Here is a 22,094-nt window from a genome sequence, read left to right on the forward strand (position 1 = left end):
AGAGAGAAAACTAATCTATAGTGACAGATATGAGAACATCATTTGTATGAAATGGAGGGGGAATGGGAGAACTTTTTGGGGTCATGGATATATTCTACCCCTTAAGTGGATTGGTGATTTTACCTGAACATACTTAATATTACTTATCCAATTGTGCAGTTAAATAGGTGTATTTTATTAGATGTAAATTAAATCTCAGCCAAGGTTTTTTTTAAAGTTTTTGCTAGAAAATTAAAAAAAAATACTTTTTACTTTGGATTGAGATAAAAGTACTCATTTTAAAAGTAAAGAGAAGTAAATCTTGCTTTATTATAATTATGAATTTCTTAGTTGAAAGCCACCTTAAAGAGATGGAGAAATAAAACATGATACAAATCACAGAAGATAATTACATGACTGGAAAGCAAAAAGCTATAAGCTCTAGGAACACATGAATAACTCATTAATCAATGAGAAAGAGAGAAATAATTCAATAATAAATGATAGAGAAAAATGAGCAAAAGAAGTAAACATTAACAGGAAAAATGTAAGCTAATTAACATGTGACGAGAACTCAGTCTTCATAGTGCTCAGGGATACATTAATCAAGATAACTTTCTTGACTGGCAAAAATAAAAAGTAAAAAAAAACAAAGAGGTGAAGAAGATGTGGATAAATGGAATATCATACATTGCTGGAAGCATAAATTAATACAATCACTTCGGAAAACAAAATGATTTGTTGATTTTTAAGTTGATTATTCACAACCCAGCAAATCTATCTTTGCACATAGTCAAGAGAAACTCTTGTAATAAGTACTTGTGTAAGTCAAATAATATTCATAATAGCAATGTTTATAATAAAATAATAAAACCTAGAAATAAATCCAGGGTTCATGTCCAGGGAAACAGATCAATAAACCATATACTTAGAAAATAAAATATTTTATACTCAAAAAAATTAAACAACTTAGGTCCCCATAGCAAATTTCATTAACATAATGATGAATGTAAAGTTTAGTCCCAGGAGAATATGTACAATACAGTATCCTTATTTGAAAGTTCAAAACTAACTCATCTAAACCATGCTTCAGACAGAAAGAGGGTGGTACATAAATAAACATGCGATAGAATCATGAAAATAAGGGAACTTCCCATGATAAACACTATAAAGCCTATTAAAATGTATAAAATAACTGTTTCCAGGCCTTTGTATAGCAACCAATACCAGACTCTATTTGAGATCATGAAAAAAACATGAGAGGAACCCAATAGTCACACCAGATCTTCTTATGTGAAGACATTTTTCAATCCATTTTGCATGGAAATCAAACAAAGGCATGGACCAGCAGTCTCAGTAGGTGTATGGAACAGTTTGTGGTACCAAGATGAGACAAATTTGTGAAGCATATTAAGAGAGAGGAAGAAGCTCCAGTGAAAAAATACAAAACATCTCTGTAAAAATTGCATGCATGTTCTTGGATGACTCCTAGGATGTATATTCAGCTTGCAAAGAATCTATAAGGATGTGGCTGACCTGCCAGGAGGATGGAGAAATAAGCAGGTATTTCAGAGTCTCAGAATGCTGAAAATACGTTAAATTTTAGGCTTAAGCAAAGTATAATATCTTGATCAATACCAATCACTTTCAGCTGAGACCCCAGGAGGCTGTGTCCTAAGTTTAAGAATCCTATTTTAAGAGTGAGGGAAAGGCTACAATAAAATCACCATGACACATTCTAAGACCAAAGCTAAATAGCACCAAGAAGGTTTGCTGGTAACTTAGGTGTCTTTCAGAATAGCATTTCACAATCAGAAGAGAAAGATAACACATTATCTCCCACAATGTAAATGGAAAGATTTACAGCTTAACAAAACTATTTGAAAGTTCAAAACTAACTCATCTAAACCATGCTTCAGATAGAAAGAGGGTGGCACATAAATAAACATGCGATAGAATCATGAAAATAAGGGAACTTCCCATGATAAACACTATAAAGCCTATTAAAATGTATAAAATAACTGTTTCCAGGCCTTTAAAATCACAGCTTAACAAAACTAACACAAGAAATAACATAAAATCTAAATACACATACTATTGCATGTGTATGTGGGATCAACATGAGTTTGCTTCACTAGTGAAATTTCCCAAACATTTAAGAACGAACACCCATGTTATAAGCTCTTCCTAGAGACAGAAACAAAAGAAACATTTTCCACCTCCTCTTAAGAAACTCAGCCCACAATAATCTTGACACTGAAACCTAACGAGGACATTACTACACAGGATAATTACAAAATCTCCACGGCCATAAAGAAATTATTAGCAAAATATTAGCAGATTAAATGTGGCTATATACAAGGATAAGGAATTATGACCTAGCAGAGTTTATTTGAACCATGAAAAATTGCTTAACTCTCAAAAATCAATTGCCGTCAAAGTTTCTGAACAAGATGGTGCAGGCTCATTTCTCCCTGCTCCTCACTGTTAAGTACAACTAGACACCTTGAAAATAATGCAAGAGGTAACCAAAGGAGAACTCTGAAACAGAGAGAGGAGGAACAAACCAGTTAGAGAATGCAGGAGTGGAGGAACAGCAGAGTGACAGAATGTCCCATGGTCCCCAGCACTGGCCAGGGAGATACAGTAAGAATTCCTCTGGCAACAAATGGGCTGACCTATCTCTTCCTTCAGCCAGAGATACCAGGTCAGGCCCAACCTGAAGAAACCCCTTCACCATCCTCAGGAAGCATGAGGAGGGAGCAGTAGGAGCCCAATGGCACCAGCTAAACCAAGCAGAGAAAATCAGAAGCACAAAATAACACCAGCTATTAAAATCAGTCATTGTAAGCATGGCAGACAAAAATAAGCCAGACTTGCATGCTTAAACCAAATGAGGTAAATCTCTACTAAAATAAAAGACTTACATAGCACACACAGTCTCCTAAGATAATTACCACAATGTTCAGGATATAATAAAAAATTACCCATCATATCAAGAATCAGGAAAATCACAACTCAGATTTTACAAAAGACAATCAACTGACACTAAGACCAAGATGAATCAGATGTTAGAATTATTCAATGGGGATTTTACATTATAAAAATGCTTCAACAAGTAACTACAAATTCTCTTGAAACAAATGAAAAAATAGAAAATCTCAGCAAGAAAAGAGAAATTATAATATACAACTAAATGGAAATTATGGAACTGCAAAAAAATAACAAAAATATTTTAAAAACTCACTGGGTGGGATTAATCATAGAGGATAGAGCCCATAAACTGAAGAAGAGAAAAATAAAACTTATCCACCTTGAGACTGAAAAAGAAATGAATAGGGTCTCAGGGCCCTGGGGAACAATGAAAAGAAATCTAACATTCGTTCCATTTGAATATCAGATGGAGAGGAGAAAGAGTGTTGGGATGAAAGAGAATTCAGATACATAATGGTTGGCAATTTACCAAATGTAGTGAAAGATTTAAACCTAGAGATGCAAGAATGTAGAAACCCCAACAGGATAAATGCAACAAAATCCATATAAATACACATCTTATTACAACTTCTGAAAACTTAAAGACAAAAAAAAAAATCTTGAAAGCATCCAGAGAGAAACTAGTCAGAAGGAAATCAAATTACATGAGAGATTCCTAACCTAAAGCCATGGAGGCTAGTAGAAAATGGCAAAACACTTTTCCAGTGCTGAAAGAAAAGAATTCTCAACCATAAATCCTACCTTTCGGGAATGAATAAGAAATAAAGACCTTATTGGGTGAGGGAAAATGAGAATTTCCCTCAGTAAGGATTGGCAGACCAATCCTTAAATACTGGCTAAAGAAGTTTATTAAACAGAAAAGAAATGGTAAAAGAATTCTTTGAGCATCAGAAATGAGAAAGGAAAACAGAAAGAACAGAAATATGAGTATATACAATAGATTGACCTTCTCATGAATTTTTTAAATATCACATTTGAAAATTGAAACAAATTATAACACTATCTGATACTTAAGACAGTGAAATGTAAAAGTGAAGAAAGTAAAGAGACCCAAATGGCAATATGATTTGCACATGTCACTCAAAGTGGTAAAATGTTGACCAATAGATTAAGTCACATAGGTATACTGTAATACCCAAAGCAAATACACACACAAGCAAAAGTGAAACAGAGGAAATCTGAAAGTTAATCAGATTCATGTATTGTATCAATGTCTACTATTGGAGGAAACAACGAGGCATTTACTGAATATTTCAGGATCTCTTTATTATTTATTACAACTGAAATGTGAATCTACATTAATCTCAAAATAAAGTTTAACCTAAAAAAAGAATATTATGAAAAGGAAGAGAAATAGGAAGTACTAATGTTTCCAAATATTGGAGCATATTATAAAATAATAATAATCAAAAAGAAAGGTACAGTACTGATGTAATAAAAGATGAATAATAAGCCAGTTTCAAAAATCAATGTAATTTACTATAAGCAATGAGATCTTGATGAACAGCACTGGGAACTATATCTAGTCACTTACAATGGAGCATGATAATGTGAGAAAAAAGAATGTATATATGTATGTGTGACCAGCTCACCCTGCTGTACAGTAAAATTGACAGAACACTGTAAAACAGTTCTAATGAAAAAATAAAAATCATTTTAAAAAATCAATGTAATTTACTGCATTAACAGGAAAAAATGGTAATTTATATAATTATCTCAAAAGATTAAAAGAGACTTTTGCTAAATGTAAAAATAGCTTTTATTAATACCGTTTTTGACAAAACTATTAGCAAACTAGAAATTCAAGGGATTTTTCTCAATCTGAAAAAAGAACACTTAGCAAAAATATGTAGTAAACATTATTTTAAATTGTGCATTATAAAAAGCTATTCTCTGAGATTGAGAACAAGATAAGGATACTCACTATCATTACATCTATTCAACTTGAATTAATGACCCTAAATAGTGCAATAAGTAAAGAGAAAGGAATAAAAGGCATAAAAATTGGAAAGAAAAAATAAAACTCTCATTTTTCACAGATGATATGATTGTGTGTATAGAAAATCTTAAAGAATCTATAGGCAACCATTAGAATAAATCAGTGACTAGAGTTCACTAAAAAATGAGTTTCATATACAAACCAATGATTTTCTATATATACACAATGAACAAGTAGAAAAATAAATTTAAATATATACTATATGTAACATGATCATAAATGTCAACATCTGGGGGCAAAACATAAGAAAAGGTTATTCATGAGTTCTACAGTGAAAGTTACAAAACTTTCTTGAGAGAAATTAAAGACCAAAATAAATTAAGGAGATACCATGTTCATGAGCTGTGTTACTTAGTATTGGTAAGACATTAATTCTCCCTAAATTAATATAGAGTCCATGCAATCTCAATCGAAATCCTAAATGTATAATAAAATGCAAAAAGCCAAAAATAGTCCACCTGGAAAAAGGGGAAAAAAAGGAAAGAGCTGCAGAATGTACACTACCAGAACTCAAGAGCTATTATAAAACTGTGATCATTAGAACAGTGTGATAGCGGTCACATAGAGATAAATGGCCAAATGTAATGGAAGAGAATGTTCAAAAACAGACCCACAACACACAGTCACCTGGCTTATGAAAGGTAGTATAGCAAACCAGTAGGGAAAATTGTTTATTTTTTTTTAAGTAAATGATATTGGGTTAATTGGCTGTTTTCTTTATTTTTGTCTCCAAACCCACACTATATATAAAGATCAATTCCAGATGTAATGCAGATACAAATATGAAATGTAGAACAAGAAAACATTTAAAATAAATATAGGGAAATATCTTTACGTTCTTAGGTAAATTTTATTCAACAACACACCACATATAATAAATACATAGAAAAAAGTTAAATTGGGTAAATTGAACTACATTAAAATTAAGAATTTCTGGGAGTTCCCGTTGTGGCGCAGTGGTTAACGAATCCGACTAGGAACGATGAGGTTGCGGGTTCGATCGCTGCCCTTGCTCAGTGGGTTAACGATCCGGCGTTGCCATGAGCTGTGGTGTAGGTTGCAGACGCGGCTCGGATCCCGCGTTGCTGTGGCTCTGGTGTAGGCCGGTGGCTACAGCTCCGATTCGACCCCCGGCCTCGGAACCTCCATATGCCCTGGGTGCGGCCCAAGAAATAGCAACAACAACAACAACAACAACAACAAAAAATTAAGAATTTCTGTTCATCAAAAGACATCATTAAGAGCATTAAAAAGTCATGCCACAGAGTAGAAACAAAAGAAAAATTCCAAGGCATTTATTTATAAATGACACATATCTAGTTCTACAAATCACTGGAAAAAGGCTGAAAACCAAATTTTAAAAATGCCTGAAAGACTTAAATAGGCACCTCGCAAAGAAGATATCCAAATGACCAATAAATATATGAAAAGGAGCTTCACATTATTAATCATTATGGAAAAAAAATCATTACCCGCCCACCGGAATAACTAGAATAATGATCCCTATTAGTTCACTGAGGGTCAGTGAAGCAGAAACTGGAACTCTTAGGAACCACTGCTAGGAGTATAAACTGGCATCAGCACTTTAGGAAAGTGTTTGGTAGTTTCTATTAATCAAATACATGTCTGTTGACCTACTAATTTCACTCTGAGGTATAGACTCAACAGAAAGACATACACGCATTCCCCCCAAGAGCTATATCTAAGAATATTTATAGCAGCATTATAGGAAATAGATAAAATCTGGAAATAATTCAAGTGTACTCAATAATAGAATAAACAAAGTGTGAAATATTCATGAAAGGAATATTATATGTCAACATATATTAATTGCATCTTTTATTTTCTATATTTCAATGCTTTGTTATCAAGGGCTTTCCCTATCGCTGGAGAGACTGTCTTTCCCAGGGCTAGCCAATTCCTAGAGGTAGTAAATGCTGGCCTGCACCTGTGCCTTTATATGCAAGTTAACAAATTCAGAGCCCACAGCCTCAACCACCACCTTTATGGAGCTCTTACACTCTTAGCCACTATCCCTCTGCCCTAATCATCCCAGGGCAAGAAATCAGACAATTAGGACAGCCCCCTCACCCTGGAGCCTGCTGAAATTATTCAAACTAGCCAATACTAAGCCTGCTTTTCCCATTCCTTCCTGCAAAAACCACAATAAAGTCTCTTGCCCACATTTTCCCTGCTCCTTCTGCCTCCTAACTGAGCCTGGTGCTTCTCCATGTGGCCCTGTGTGGTGTGCTGTGCTCCTCTCCTCTTGGGAATTGTAACAACTATCTGTTGGCGTCACCACACCTGAGTAATAATAAAACCTACATTTTAAAACACAATAAGAATGAACAAAAACTATACATGATCATAATAATAAATCTCACAAACGTGATGTTGAGCAAAAGAAGGCAGTTACAAAAAGAGTACAGTTATCAATAGTGTTCCCACTGACAGGTGTAATGACCAGAAGGGGGCATGAAGGAGACCTCTGGGGCACTGGTGAGGCTCTATTTCTTGTAGGTGTTAATTGCATGGATATGTTCCGAAAATATACTGCAATTTACTCGTAATTTAGGCACCTTTCCTTATGAGTGTTACACTGCAGTTTACATGAGAAAAACCACTAGGATTCAGAAACAACCATACTCAGAATAAAATAGAGAACATCCCCAAACTGGAAAGAATAAAAATACATTATTTAACACCTCATGTAATAAGTTTAAAATTTACAATGAAATGAACATAAGGCAAGAGAGAGGAAGAAAAACAAATTAAAGTAACATAAAATACAAAAAAATTGATTAAACAAGTTAGAAATAGTTCTTTGAAGAAATCAATTTAAAGAAAACTTCTCTCAAGTCTAATCAAGAATTGAAGGAAGACAGCACAAAAACACAATAGTATCAATGAAAAGAAAGATATATCAGCAGGTGGATATTTTTAAGTTATTTTCAACTATTACATCAAGTTTTGTTTGTTTGTTTGTTTGTTTGTTTGTTTTTAGGGCTGCATTCATGGCATATGGAAGTTCCAGACTAGGGGTTGAATGGGAGCTATAGCTGCCAACCTACACCACAGTCACAGCAACACCAGATCCAAACAGTATCTGTGAATGGCACTACAGCTCTTGGCAATGACAGATCCTTAACCCACTGAACAAGGCCAGGAATTGAACCCTCATCCTCATAGATACTAGTTGGGTTAATTTCTGCTGAACCACAATGGGAACTCCCTATATTGAGCTTTAATAATACATTTGAAAATGTCAATGTTATATAAGATTTTCTGTAAAGCAGGTTATTAAAAATAACTCAAGGAAATGTAGAAACCAGAAAAGGAATTTTTCAAAATAATAGCTCTAAGACCAAAAACCAGCCCAGATAACCTTACAGTTGAATTTTTTCCAAATTTAAGAACTCTTTCCATACAAGGGCAAAAGAATAAGCAATTCCTTATTCACACTATGAAGAGAGCAAATCCTATACAAGTTGAACACAAGCATCTGAGAGAGAAAATATTGTCAGTGCCACAAATGCATCTAAATGGAAAACCTCAACTGCAGTAACAAAAGAGCAAGACAATCATTACATAAAAACAGGAAACCAGGGTCAACTCCTGGGAAAGGTCTTCCCGTTTATTAAAAAGGAGATGCACAGAAAAGAATACCCTCTTATTCCCTGTACTGCTGTCCTTCTGGGTATGGCTGTTGGAACTGCCACAGTCATTCTGAAACCTTAAGAAGAGCTCAGACTCCGCCCTGTGGACAGCCAAGAAGAAAGATTAAAAAGATCAGAGGCTTTGATCTGGGCGCTGAATGTCTGATGTGGGCAACCCTGGAGCCACCCTAGCGCCAGGCCTCTTTTCATGTGAGATAATAAGTCTTCCTTATTGCTTAATCCACTCAAGGTGAGCATTGTTACTTGCAGATAACACATTCTAATAATATACAAAGATGAATTATATTTGAGCTGAGAAAAAAAGAAAGAAAAGAATCTAAGTCTTTAAAAAAAAAATCATGGAGGAGATACGTAAAAGTTAGTAGTGCATTCAATAAATATGACATTCAAGTCCATGGGGGAAGGAAGGTTTACTGCAGAAATGATAGTAGGAGCCTGTACTGAAAGATTAAATAAGATTGGCCATAGAGTCACAATTTATCCCAAATCAATCTCATGTGGAACAAAATCAAACCATAAAAATACTAGAAGAAAGTATGGATGAATAGTATCTACTTAGCAAACCAGGTAAGACATGGCTTTCTAAAAAAAAAAAAAAATGAGCACATACATTTTTTAAATGTTTGTGAAAATATTTCCTTAGTTCCAAAGCAAACAAAATATTTGACATAAATAACTATCAGTTTCCTTCTGAAAGAGAGGTTATGTGAGTTGACAAGAAAAATTTCATTCCTAGTATAAAGAAGCAAAGGGACTGAGGTATTATTTATAAAATGTGAAGTATATATGACCAATGATTATATTTTTAAATGTACAATCTCCTAAAAAATTCAAATTTAGTGGCATTATCTTTTCATACTGTTACCGAATTAGCAAAAATGCTCAATATATCACTCAACTTTTCAGTATAGGATATAGCAGAGACTTCCATATATTACTAGTAGATGGGTAAATTATTAAATCTTTCTATAATCATTTTGAAAATATGTGTCAAACACATCAAGAACCTAAAATTATTATCCTTGGTTTGGTAATTCCACTTCCTAAAAAAAAAAAAGTGAAAGAAATATAGACATAGTAAAAATATATGTATTCTGGATATTTGTCACAACGCTATTCTATAATAATATGGTGAACATGCCTACAGATTCATCATATGGGAAGATAAAATTAACGATGGCTGCCTGTAAGTTGAGTAATGGGTTTCCACTAAAAATCATAGTTGTAAAAAGTAGTTAGAGAAGCGAGAAAATACTCCCAAGATAGTATTAAATAGAGAAGTCAGGATATAAAATTTATGTACAATAAATAGCAATTTGACAAATACACACATTACTATCTCTATCTCTATGTACAGGGTGATGGAAAAAAAAAAGGAAAAAAAAATACTAGGGAAAATGCACCAGAAATGCTAACACTATTTATTTCTTGGTTCAGAGATTATAGCTAACTTTTATATTCTTTTCATTTATTTGTATTTTCTAAACATTCTACCCTAAATGAGCATGTATCGATGCAATCTTCAAAATGAAGCCATGCTACTTAAAATGAAATATTTAATTGTATCTCTTCCTTATCCTTTTACTCAGATGAAGCAGCACTGTTTTGGTTCTTGGCTCTATCAAAAGCGCTTCTGCACAAGGGTTCCGAATGGTTGACATTTTACTTGGGAAACACGCCGCAAGAATGCTAATCCGTGAAGAGACTGAAGTTTATTTCTCTTCTGTGACTCACTGTGCACAGCCGGGAGTCTTTATCAGAGCAACTTAGTAGACACACTGCACAATTCTCAGGCTGGATCGCCCCGCCCCACCACCGCCCACCTCCCCTGCCTCATCACAGGCACCGCTGGGCTGCAGGAACCTCCAGGTAAAGGATCCCGCCTGGGCTCGAAGAGGCAGCTCCTACTTCATTACCAGAGTTACTCTGTCTGCTGGCTGGTGGCTTTTCCACCTGGCCTCATTGCGTAGAGCTCCTGAACCCTGAGACTGTGGCACAATTTGTAACACAGTGGAGCAGACCTGGGCAAGAGTGTTAATGATGTACTCCCAAGCCCGGGGAGGGCTGGGGTCCTATGGTGTGACAATCACTACAAGATGAGCAATTATTACTCTGATTTATCAGCAGCCAAGAGGCCCTCCCAGCGACTTGACATCAAGAGCGGCATTTGATTCCTGTCCAAAGCCAACTTTTATGTGACAGAAAAGAAACGTCTTAAACTAGTAAAGGAGAAGGAAGCCTCCCATCTCCCTGGGTAACAGGGAGAACTTCATGTCTGCAGGCTCTTGACCAATGGGAAGGAACTGTGAAGTCCCAATGCTGGGGTGGGGGTGGGGAGACAGGTGGTTGGGAAAAGGAGGATGGAGTGAAAAGTGGGTGCAGAGGAGTGGGGGAATCACAGAACTGTATCATCCTAAGTTCAGAAAGATGTTCCAGGCCCTTTGCCACACACCTTCTCATCCCCACCCCAGGAAATCTGCCTTCCAGCCCCAGCACAGCCACCTGCTGGTTGGTACCACCTAATTGAGTCTCTCCAGCTCTGGGCCTCAGTTTCCCAAGTGCAGCTGCACAGAACACCATGGAGAGGCTGGCGACCTGGAACACTGTTCAGTGGAGCCTCAGGACCCCACCCCAATTCTACTGCATATCTGCTTCCACAGCTGTTTAATATATTTGGTTTGCAGTAAGATACTGCTGCAATGGATTTTCCAGGATTGGAGAAAAGCTGGAAAACCAATGGACTAAATTCTTTCTTAGTCTCTTGGCCCTAAATCAATGCTACTCTATGGGAAGGAACAAAAAATAGCCCCTTCCCCTCTCTCATCTCACCAGAGTGTCCTTTGTCTTGGAATGTCAACACATAAAGCAAACCCACAGGGTTTCCGGATGCTTCCTGCCCACTTCCCCCACCCTCCTGCCCAAGGAGACAAGCTAACCTCCACTGAGCTAGTGAATTAGGTGGATGGTGCCCGCGGGAAATGAGGTTCAAAGGGCCTCCAGGCGGCTGGCAATCTTCCCAGAGTTTAACTGTACCAGGGACCCGTGTTTGTGGAAAGGAGTGAGTCCCCCTCAGTGGAATGTTTAGGACAGAGAAAGGCAGGCATCCTCAGCAATCATGTCACGGAAAAATGTTTCTTCTGGGCTGTAGTCAATATTACACTCTCCAGGCAAGACATGCTTGTGGAGAAGAAGACAACCATGTCTTTCTTCTTCTATTAATCACATCAAAATAGTCCTAAAAACAAAATCCCATCAGAGGTGAAGCCCCCAACTCCCTCTCAGTCCTTGGTCTTTATAACATATCTGCTCCCAGGCGTGGATGGGAGGCTGGGCAATGCCCATCGTGCAAAGAACTCCTCCTGTCTCTGGCCTCAGGCTTTGGCACACAGTGTGGAGAGGGGCTGCAGTCCAGGGCACCTCCAGGCAGAAAGCCATGCTCTAAGCCTGCCTGTGCCTCCCTGCTCTTGAAGGATCTGGGGTAGGGAAGGTATACAACCCCCAACTGCCTGAAGCTGATGGCCACGTGAGAGAGTTCTCACTGCCAAGTACTGCATCAGGGTCATTACACAGACTGACCCCTCTATTCAACCAGGAGCTTCCTATTATCTGTACCTTCCATCTGAGAAAATGAACATTTCAAAAAAAAAAAAAAAAAACAACTGTGGCTGCAAAAGCTCAAGGAGAGACAGAGCCACCAGGAGCATCACAAAGGCCCCCAGGTCAGGGAGACAATACATGTATGATGCATCTTTGTCCACCATAGGTGCTCAGTAGTCCCTGCTTGGCTCCCTCTAGTCCTCTGCTACACAGCTTTCCCTGCCTCCACTTCTGGAAATGTCCCCACAGGTGGTGTCCAACTATCCCCTCCTGGCTCATGCCCAGTGCTGAGGACATTTCCATGAAAAAACCCAGGGGGTCTTCCTTTCGAGATTTCTATCCTAAGAGAAAGCCAAGAAGAAATGGGTAGGGCTCCAACAGGAACAAGCATGAGCCCACAGGACAAATATCAGGCCATGTCCTATGGGAGCTGGACATGACTTTCCAGCAAAGCCCGCCCCTGGCTGGGTTGCCTGGTAATCGCCCATGCCAAACGTCTCCAAGCAGAACATGAAGGTGATTAATATTTTGCCTGGAGTTACACAGCAAGCGGGTGACAGAGACCTGTGATTTTGCCATCCTGCACTCCTGAACACTCTTCCTGGATGAGATAACTTAATTAGTATTTGTCCAGCACCCTGCAGTGAAAGGCGATCACCCCCTCCTTCCATCCTCTGAAGGGGCTGAGTAATCCAGTCTCCCAAACCCGCTTAATCTGAAAGGTCTGGGTGACTCACCCTTCCAAAGAGTTCCCTCCTGGATATTTACTTTAAGAAAACATCCATTTGCTTCTTAATTTAAGTGATTTCTCTTGATTTAAGTCTTAAAGAAACTACTTGGCTTTTGTTTCTGTGTCTGTGTTTACTGCAGTTGTGTTTAAACATATACACCTGTGTATATATGTGTGTGTGTGTGTGTGTGTGTATGTATGTATGTATCATATACATGACATACACATATCGCAAAATATATATCATCTTTTCAGGGTAACCCTGACTCTGCTCCAACAGGACAGCATCCTGCATTCAGCCCAGTTGGCTCCTCTGACCACGCTGACTTGGGCGTGGCTACAGAGAGATGCAGTTGAGAGGCCTCCTCAGAGTTTCCCCTGCCTCCTAAGGATGCCTGATCTGAGTACCCATCTTAGCATTTATGCGCCTCCAAATGATAACCCTACCTTCCCATCTGCCACCCACCCTCAACTTTATTTTTAGGTTGCCCCAATTCCTCAGCCCTACCCACCCTCAGGCCCATCTTCCAACAGGAACCACACAGCTCAACCTTGCTTTCGAGGTTGATCCTAGACCTGCCTCTCTCCTGGCTTCATCTGGAAACCTCCCAGACCTGCTTTAATGCACCCTGGCCCTGAATAACAAACATTTGCTACAGTAAATCCCATTCCCTGCTTTCCAGATAAGTTCCCCTTAACAGAGATAAGCTGCCAGGCAGACAGATAACAACTGGGATATGCAGTTATTAAGGGCAGATTTTAAAATGACAAAAGGATACATTTTAAAATAAAGCCCACTTGAAAATCAGCTTCCCCTCCAACTCAATCATTCAGGTCTCCTGCTCAGCAGCTCCTTATACTGAGAAATTCCAACTCCCATTGGCTTCAGGGTTTTGGAGGAGCATTGCCATGGCAACACGGAAGGCCCAGACACCTGAAATGGAAGCTGGAGGACACAGTGCCTCCTCCTCTCTCAGGCACCTGGAGTGGCCAGCATGACCCCAGCCAGCTGCCTGAGACAGGCAGGAACCCCTACAGCAGACATTCCCATCTGCTGGGGGAACCTTGGGGTTAGAGCTGAGCTGGAGTAAAAGGGTGGAGGTAACGAAGGAGCCGGCAGGCAGGGCCTGGTTTTCTCTAACCTCCAAGGAAGACTCAGGATGAAGGCAAGTACCATGGCAGATGTGAATGATCACTACGACAGGCAGCTCCTCTCCCACCAGAGTGATTGAAAGGGCTCCCTGGTCCTGGTTTCCCCTTGCCCGGTGGGAGTCCCAGCACAAGCCAATTTCTATCATGGTCATGAATGACCCAGACCAACACTGACCACCCATTCCCAGGTTCCCCACCCACCAAGCCTCACGAGAGCTTTGGCATCCCTAGTAAACATCAGAGATCATCCCTGACACTCTTTTTTAAAATTTTTATTTTATTTTTATTTTTTAGTTTTTTAGCACATGGAATTCCCAGGCCAGAGATCAGATCTGAGCTGCAGTTGTGATCCATGCCACAGCAATGGCAACACCAGATCCCTGACCCACTGTGATGGGCCAGGGATTGAACCTATGTCCCAGTGCTCCAGAGGTACCGCCAATCTCATTGCACCACAGTAGGAACTCCATCCTTGACATTCTTGACATTGCAGTTCCTGCCTTGACTTTCCAGGGTTTCGTCACCAACCCCCTTTTTGATGCCACAAACAATCTTCCGAACTCCAAATTGTCACCAAACCATTGGGTGTCACCAATGTATCACAACAAATTATTGAAATTTTTATTATTATATGACCAACTCATGTCTCTACCTTCTGTCACAGGCTCAAAGCGCCCCATCTGCATGTCACATATGGACCCCCAGCCATCCCAGATGCTCCCTAGAGAGCCAGTCCCCCTCCCCCTGTTCTCACTGATGACCGCTCCTTCTGGCTTTCCAGCTCTCACAGCCTACAGGACTTCACACACTCATCCTTCTACATGGTCCTCAAGAACACAGTCAGAGAATCCCTTTGCCCAGATTCTCAGTACCCCGACATCAAGTAAGCCCTCCCACCCCTCTGCTGCCCCCAGTCAATGCTGGAGGCCAGGCTAGAGGGCTGTCTGTCAAAGGTTTATGTGACCTCCTGAGAGCTCACCATGCCCTCTGTCTCCTGGGCACTGTCATCCACAGAGATGTCTTCTTCTTGAGTGTATAGAAATTGTGTGTGTGTGTGTGTGTGTGTGTGTGTGTGTGTGTGTGAGAGAGAGAGAGACAGAGAGAGAGAGATTGCAGGAGCCTCTACCTGAGGCCATGCCAACCAGCTAAGGCTTTAGTGCTTTCCTGATTACACCAAGCCCTGAGCCCCTTTACATCATGAGTGCTCCCATCTCTGGCTCCAAAAAGCACCTGGTCCTCCTGCACTGGCCAATTCTGGGAATGCACCCAAGCCAGCTGGGCTGGCTAGCCCTGGGCAGCCAGCAACTGCCCTTACCAGCACCCCCACCACTGTTCCACATTGGCTTGGCTCATGAGGACCACATCTGAGGTCCCCTGCCAGCCGCCTTGACCTCCTAGGCCTAAGACCTATTAGACTCTCCACTTCACAGCTCCCCAGTATTAACTTTTGCAGGTTGCCATTCTGGGTAAAGGCTACCCCTACCCTACCAGTCCTCAATCCTGAAAATCCCTCCATAAGGGGGGAGGAAGAAATAAGGTATTGCTGGAAAGAGCCCCCAGGCCTGCCACTTGCATCAGCACCAAATAGAAACAAACCAAACCCCACCCTGAACTGTGCAGCTCACTTGTCTCACATCTGTCTCCAGTGGGTTCCATCCCTCCCCACTTCTCACCCTCTGTGTGGCTCTATTCATGGCTTTGCATCACTCTTATATCTAGGGACACTCTCTGGCCCCAGTAACAGTCATATCTGTCCCTGGCCTCACCCAGGACCACAAGGCTGGCTCTCCAGGCCCAGTAGGACCTGTTGGCAGCAGGGGCCCCTGCTTTCCAGAGACTGCACGAGTGGCACCTTCTGTCTGAAACTCCTTTGAGCCTCTCCCCACCATGACCCTCCCACCAGCAACAACAGCAGCATCCACAGAGACTGAAGAGGGGACTTATGTGCTGGGTAACATCTGCTCAGAACACAGTCCAATGCATGATAGCAGGAAGCAGGGGAGGTGGGCACCCTGAAGCTTACCTTCCGCATGTCTTTGCCAAAGGTCTCACTGTAGGTCGTACCAAGGATTTCAAACTGCACATAAGGATTCGAGCTGTCCTCCCGAAACTCCATCACTCCTGTGAGGCCAGTGATGTGGCCCTGAGGGAGAGAAGGAAAAACCATGGGAGGATAGCTCCAACATGGATGGGTAGGAATGGAATCCCAAAGGCAAGGAAGAAAAAGGAAGGGGTCACCAAGAAGGGAATAATCTAGGTCCAGGAAGCAATGGCTCAGACTCCTGGCAGTTCTAGGGCATCGAAACAGGATCACCGCTTTCTAGGCCTTTGCTCATAGGGGAAGGTGCTAAGGCTCCCCCCTGTCCTCCACACAGTCGATATGAGTAGCATCTGCCCTGTGCCACACATCAGGCTAACCCTGCGATTCAAGAGGGAAAGCTTTTGTCCCCACCCTCCTGAAGCTTACAGCCTTCCATCGCAACATACTCTGGGGGTTCACCTTAGCCCAAGCAAACCGGAAGGCCAAGGTCAGTGAAAGCCATCTCAGGAAGTGGCAGAGCAGTAAACGTGAGCATTAGAGACCCAAACCCAGCTCAAGTCCTAGCTTTGCCCCTTGGGCAAGTCATTTCCCATCTCTCAGCTTTGGTCTGGCATTAATTAGACCCATGCCAAGCACCGAAGAAGAAAATATGTACAGAGTGTGATATCTGGTACAGATTGGATGTGCGTGGGGTGGGCGTCTGGGCCCTGCACCTCTCTCTGGCCACTCCATGGGCTCAGGAGGAGCAGACTGTGGAAAGGCTGGGTGGGCCTATGTTGAGCCCTCTTCTTTCTTCAAGTCTGGGGTGGGGGGTCCCATTCAACTGTGATCTCCCACAGAGAGTGAATGGGGACAGTCCCAGAGAGTGAGCTGGCCCAAAAGGGGGGGGGGCCCTGCTCAGGCTTCGGTGCAGCAGATTCAAGCCGACATCAGACTCTGTTCACTGCTATTGAAACCATGCAGAATTTATTGTGGCTCAGACTCCTGGCACTATAGATGGCCCTAAATGTCCTTTAGAAGCCTCTAAAAGACAATTCAGTCTAATGAGTCTTTTGTGGATTACCCAATTCACTTCAAATCCAATCTTTAGGTAGGTTTAGTGTTACATCTAAGAATATAGGACATACACATATCCTACATGCTGAGGTGTGACACTAAATCCACCAAATCATAGATACGCACGTGCACACACAGGGATCCATGAACACCCATGCTGACACGCACACACACACATAAGCTGATCTTGATGAAAAGCAAGATAAACTCTCCTGGAGACAGTGGCAGCCTGCATAGCAGAGAATCTGGCAGGCATAAGCTAGCCAGTTGCTTACATTTTTTTACTTACTTAAGACCTTGGGCAAGTTATATAACCTCTCTGAAGTCCAATATCCTTATACAAAAGGGAGATAATAATAACATATATCCATGAATCCTAGCTCACCAACCCTCAAATGCCAGGACTGGAGGAGTGGCAGGTGGAGGCCTTGGAGGGGTCTGGCTGGGGGACCACAGAAAGAACTCAGCCTCCTAGCAGGGACAAAGAGTGGCGGTGAGAGGACAGACCTGTCTTTGGCTTTGGCCCAGAGGGTGCCCCTCACACACACCTTTTTGATTGTGTCCAGCATGGATCTTCCTCCATTCCACGGCTTGGTGGACTTGCGGATGCAGTTGAGGCTTGCCATGCTGTGCCACTTCCGGTCCTCCAGCTTCCTGTGGAAGGCGTTGGCCAGCATCAGAACACTGTCATACAGGTAGAGGTTGGAGATCTGCAAAGACAAAGACGGTGAAACCCTTTCCACTGGTATATTTCCAAGGATGGAGAGAAACCACTAGAGCGGTGGAGTGACCCACGACACCAATGTTGAGAAGGGGGGCCCAATATCTAGGTCATGATCTTTTGGCTCCCAAGTGGTCATTCAAGCATCCAGCCAGGTGCTGGAGTCCCAGCCCTGCCTCAGGAACTAGAGTGGGAGGAGGATCCGTACATTGACAGAACTAGTGTGATTAGCGCCATGACTGAGACTTGGACACAACTCTGCACAAGGATGGAGGGATCATCTTACTCAGCTAACAAAGGATGGAGGGAAGGATAGGCAGAAAACTCATCTAGAAAAATCAGGGTAAAAGATGGAAAGCATTATAAGGACACCATTTTTTTTCTTTTTTTTTCCTGTTGTTAGGGTCGCACTTGCAGCATATGGAAGTTCCCTGAGGGCTAAGGGGTCAAATTGGAGCTACAGATGCCAGCCTACACCACAGCCACAGCAACGCAGGATCCAAACCACGTCTGCGACCTACACCACAGCTCACGGCAATGCTGGATCCTTAACCCACTGTGTGAGTCCAGTGATTGAACCTGTGTCCTCATGGGTACTAGTTGGGTTAGTTACCCTTGAGCCACAATGGGAACTCCAGGGAGAGCATCTTTAAAGGCAAGAGGGTGTAAAGAAGCTGGGCCAGGTAGAGTAGGTTCCACAAGCATTTTCTGCAAAGGAGGAGACGACAGTAAAGAATTGAGACTTACAGTCTCTTTTGCAAGTTGACCGTGCTATGAAAGCAGCCGCAAATGGTACATAAACAGAGGATGTGCCAATACAACTTTATTCAGAAAAGAGGCAGTGGGCTGGATTCGGCCTGTGGGCCACAGCTGGCTGACCCCTAGGCTAGAGGGACTGAAAGCATTTCCCGATGTCTGCATCAGGGGTCACAGTAGGGAGGAAGTAGGATCAAGAGGGAGGCAGGGATCAGGGCTGGAGCCACGCTCAGCTGAAGAGCAACAACACAGGTGGCTTTAGGATCTGTGCCTAGAATCAGATCCGTGACTTAGAAAGACCACTCTGGTCCCCAGACGGGCCTAGGGTAGATGACGGCCTGAGTGACACTGGCAGCCTTTGTGGGATTCCGGAGGCCACAGAGCCTGCTCTGCAGTGACATCACTGCTGGCCAGGGGATGCACTTGGAATTGGTGACTGTGGGCGTGTGAGAACTACCCCTCTGCTTAGCTGTCCACAAGAGGGCTGAATGGCAGGAGCAATACAGCCCATCTCAGAGCATTCAAAAACAAGGTGCGAGGGAGAAGTTGGGGCAACAAGGAGAAGGGCAGCACCACAGTGGTGAGATCCAGGGGCAGGACCCTTGACCAGGATTAAGACCCTGATCTGCAGGGGCCTGGACTCCAGCACTCATAAGAGCCCTCCAGGGGGCAGGGGAGGAGGGCAGCCTTGCTCGCAGGTATCACCCTGCCCCTGCCCCACCCCTCTTCTCCATGAGGTTTTCCTGGAGCCTGAAGGGATGAGATGTGGGTGAAGGGGAGGGTACAGAGTAACATCCCCACCTCGGTCAGGTCTGTGATCCCTCATGGGTAACTGTTGTACAAACAACATTAGCCAAAGTGGGTCAGGGGGATGAGTCCCTCACGCCTTAGCAGCAAGGTGTCTGCTAAAAATGTTTCAGAAAAACAAAATCACCAGATATAAATAGGAGAATATGTTGGCCTCATAGGACTCCTGGGAAAATCAAAAAGGATCCTTGGGCTGTGGGGGGAACTCCTGCCGCCTCCCAGCCTTACCTCCCGCCGTACCCCAGTATACCCCTCACACTCCCAGCACATTCTCAGCCTGTAGGTTCCTTCCTCAGGCATCTTATAGATGGGATACCCTCAATGCAGAGGCTCAGACAAGAACTTGGGTGTTAGGAATGGTCTCTGCGACCTAAATCAGAGGTGAGCCAAGGGAGCTGATACAGAACATCACAAACATCTGCTATACGTGCCTGGTCCCCAACTCATGCTCACCTTCAGGGGTCATCTCTTCCATGATGTGTTCAAGCAGAGCTGACCTCTTCCTCCAGGATGTCCCTGTGCCTCACTGTTCCTTCAGAGTCCTGTCCTATCCACCCTCAACCTGTGTCCTTGCAGTGGGCTCAGGGATGTATGCCACCAAAGCCTGCAATGCCTGATGCCTCTCCATTCTGTGCAGGTGTGGGAAATAGGCAGAGGGTGGACAGGAGATGTCTCAGAGGTGACAGGAGCATACCTGGCATGGCTGACCACTGCTAGCTTAAATACAACCTCAGGCCATAGGGAAGAGGGCATGGCAGGGCCTGGTGACCTTTTTCAGAGCCTTGTACCACACAGGTGCTTACCTGATGGCAGTCATTCCCACCACCAAGAATTCACCTTCTGTCCTGCAGGGAACACCATGGCAGAATTCTGGGGGAACACCATGGCAGAATTCTGGGGGAGCATGTCCTTGATGAGAAAGACTAACCCACTCCCTGCTCTTGTCAGCCCCCAGCTCTCAGACGCCCCAGTCAGTGCAAAATTATTTCTACTTCCCTTCTGGTATACAGGCCAATAATGGAGGTGTTCTCAGAGAATGTAAGCCACTTAGAGTTGGCTTGGGTGTGTTTTGTTTTTTTTTTTTTCCAAAAGGATAACTGAAAGCTGAGAGTCCTTGATGGTGTGAAGATTTCTCTTCTCAAGACATTCATGGATCTCCTAGCCACCCACTCACAGCCAATGCTATTTAACCAGCTTGGACCCTTTGACCCATATCCCTGTTTGTACACACACACACACACACACACACACACACACACACACACACCAGGAAACACCACCCCTGAAGACTAACACCCAGTGGAATTTCCCTTTTTCCCTCTAGTACTAGAAGTCACAATAAATTAAGGTTCTTAATTACATAAGTGATTCATACAATACTAATGTATGAATGCAGAAAGGTCTTTCATGAAGAGGAAGAAACAGGATGTGACTCAGAAAGGCCAAAGAAAGAACAGTCTTCAGCAATGCTCTTTTCCAGATCTATTTATTCTCACTGTCTCCAGAAGCCAGCACCAACCAAGGCACACAGTTGGTGCTTAGTGTATGTTTAATGGACGGATGCATGATGGATGGATAGGAAGAGATGGATGGATGAGTTTGGATGTGAGGGTATGTGGGGGAAGTGGGAGAGATGGGTGGATGGATGGATGGATGGATGGATGGATGGATGGATGGATGGATCTCTGCTAAGAATGTACACATTGATCTTGGTTCACAAAAAAGAAAAAAAATATGGAAAGCAGAGAGTAGGAAAAAGAGATTTCCTGCCTCCAACTTTGACTTGATAGGATACCTCCTTTGTTCAAACAAAAAAATCTGCTTCTCACTTGTGGCTTGCTCGGAATGTCTTCTTGATACTCACTGGGAGCTCTTCCCATCTTTTCCACTCACTCCTGCCCCTTCTCCTATAAGGGGGAATCCTGTCTAATACTTCTCTCTGCCTTGGGCAGAAGCTAACACTTGAGTATTGGTCTGTGGCTTCACAGTCTGTTACCAACCTTAGCATGCCCACTTGGGTGACCTGCTAGGTTCCCTGGTGAATATACAGGGAACCTAGCAGGGATGCTACCCTCACAGTCTGGTTGTCCAGAGAAGGGACTTTAAGGGGAAAAGATCAAGAGCATATGGTAGAAAGTCAGCCTCTGCTTGGGGTTCCCTCCAGGTCCTGGCAAACATTAAAAAGTCATTCCTTATGGTGAGTGGGTGATCAGTGTAAATGGGTGGATGGAAGTATAGATGGATGGATGGATGGATGGATGGATGGATGGATGGATGGATGGATGGATCTCAGCTAAGAATGTACACCATCGATCATGTCAGGCCCCTGAACTAAGAGGGGAGGTATAGAAAGACAGAGGCCCCCAAATGCATGGACCTGCACTCATTGTGGTCTGAAGGGGAGCACAGTTTGAGCCAGAGCTACAGGTCACAGGGTCAGAGAAGGGGGCCTGGCCTGATGGAGTCCTTGCCTCTCTCCCTCGCATCACAGGTGAGGTCCAGCACAGAGTTCATTGGCAAAAAACAGACAAGCAAAACAGATACTGTCACTGTATCCCTCTGCTGGTGGGAGCCCAGGGCTCTGG

The 22,094-nt window shown here is 42.6% G+C and overlaps 1 protein-coding gene across 2 annotated transcripts in view; it reads right to left on the reverse strand.

Moving 5' to 3' along the window:
* GRID1 (glutamate ionotropic receptor delta type subunit 1) overlaps positions 1 to 22,094 on the reverse strand; it is a 686,225-nt gene that overhangs the window by 199,943 nt on the left and 464,188 nt on the right. For both annotated transcript variants that reach the window (XM_047761781.1, XM_047761782.1), the window contains exons 7-8: positions 17,774 to 17,935; positions 16,152 to 16,271 (exon numbers count right to left, since the gene is read on the reverse strand). In XM_047761781.1, the coding sequence (XP_047617737.1) occupies positions 16,152 to 16,271; positions 17,774 to 17,935 (282 nt within the window). The remainder of the gene's footprint in view (positions 1 to 16,151; positions 16,272 to 17,773; positions 17,936 to 22,094) is intronic.

The sequence above is a fragment of the Phacochoerus africanus genome, chromosome 15 (assembly GCF_016906955.1).
Source record: "Phacochoerus africanus isolate WHEZ1 chromosome 15, ROS_Pafr_v1, whole genome shotgun sequence".
Lineage (NCBI taxonomy): Eukaryota > Metazoa > Chordata > Mammalia > Artiodactyla > Suidae > Phacochoerus > Phacochoerus africanus.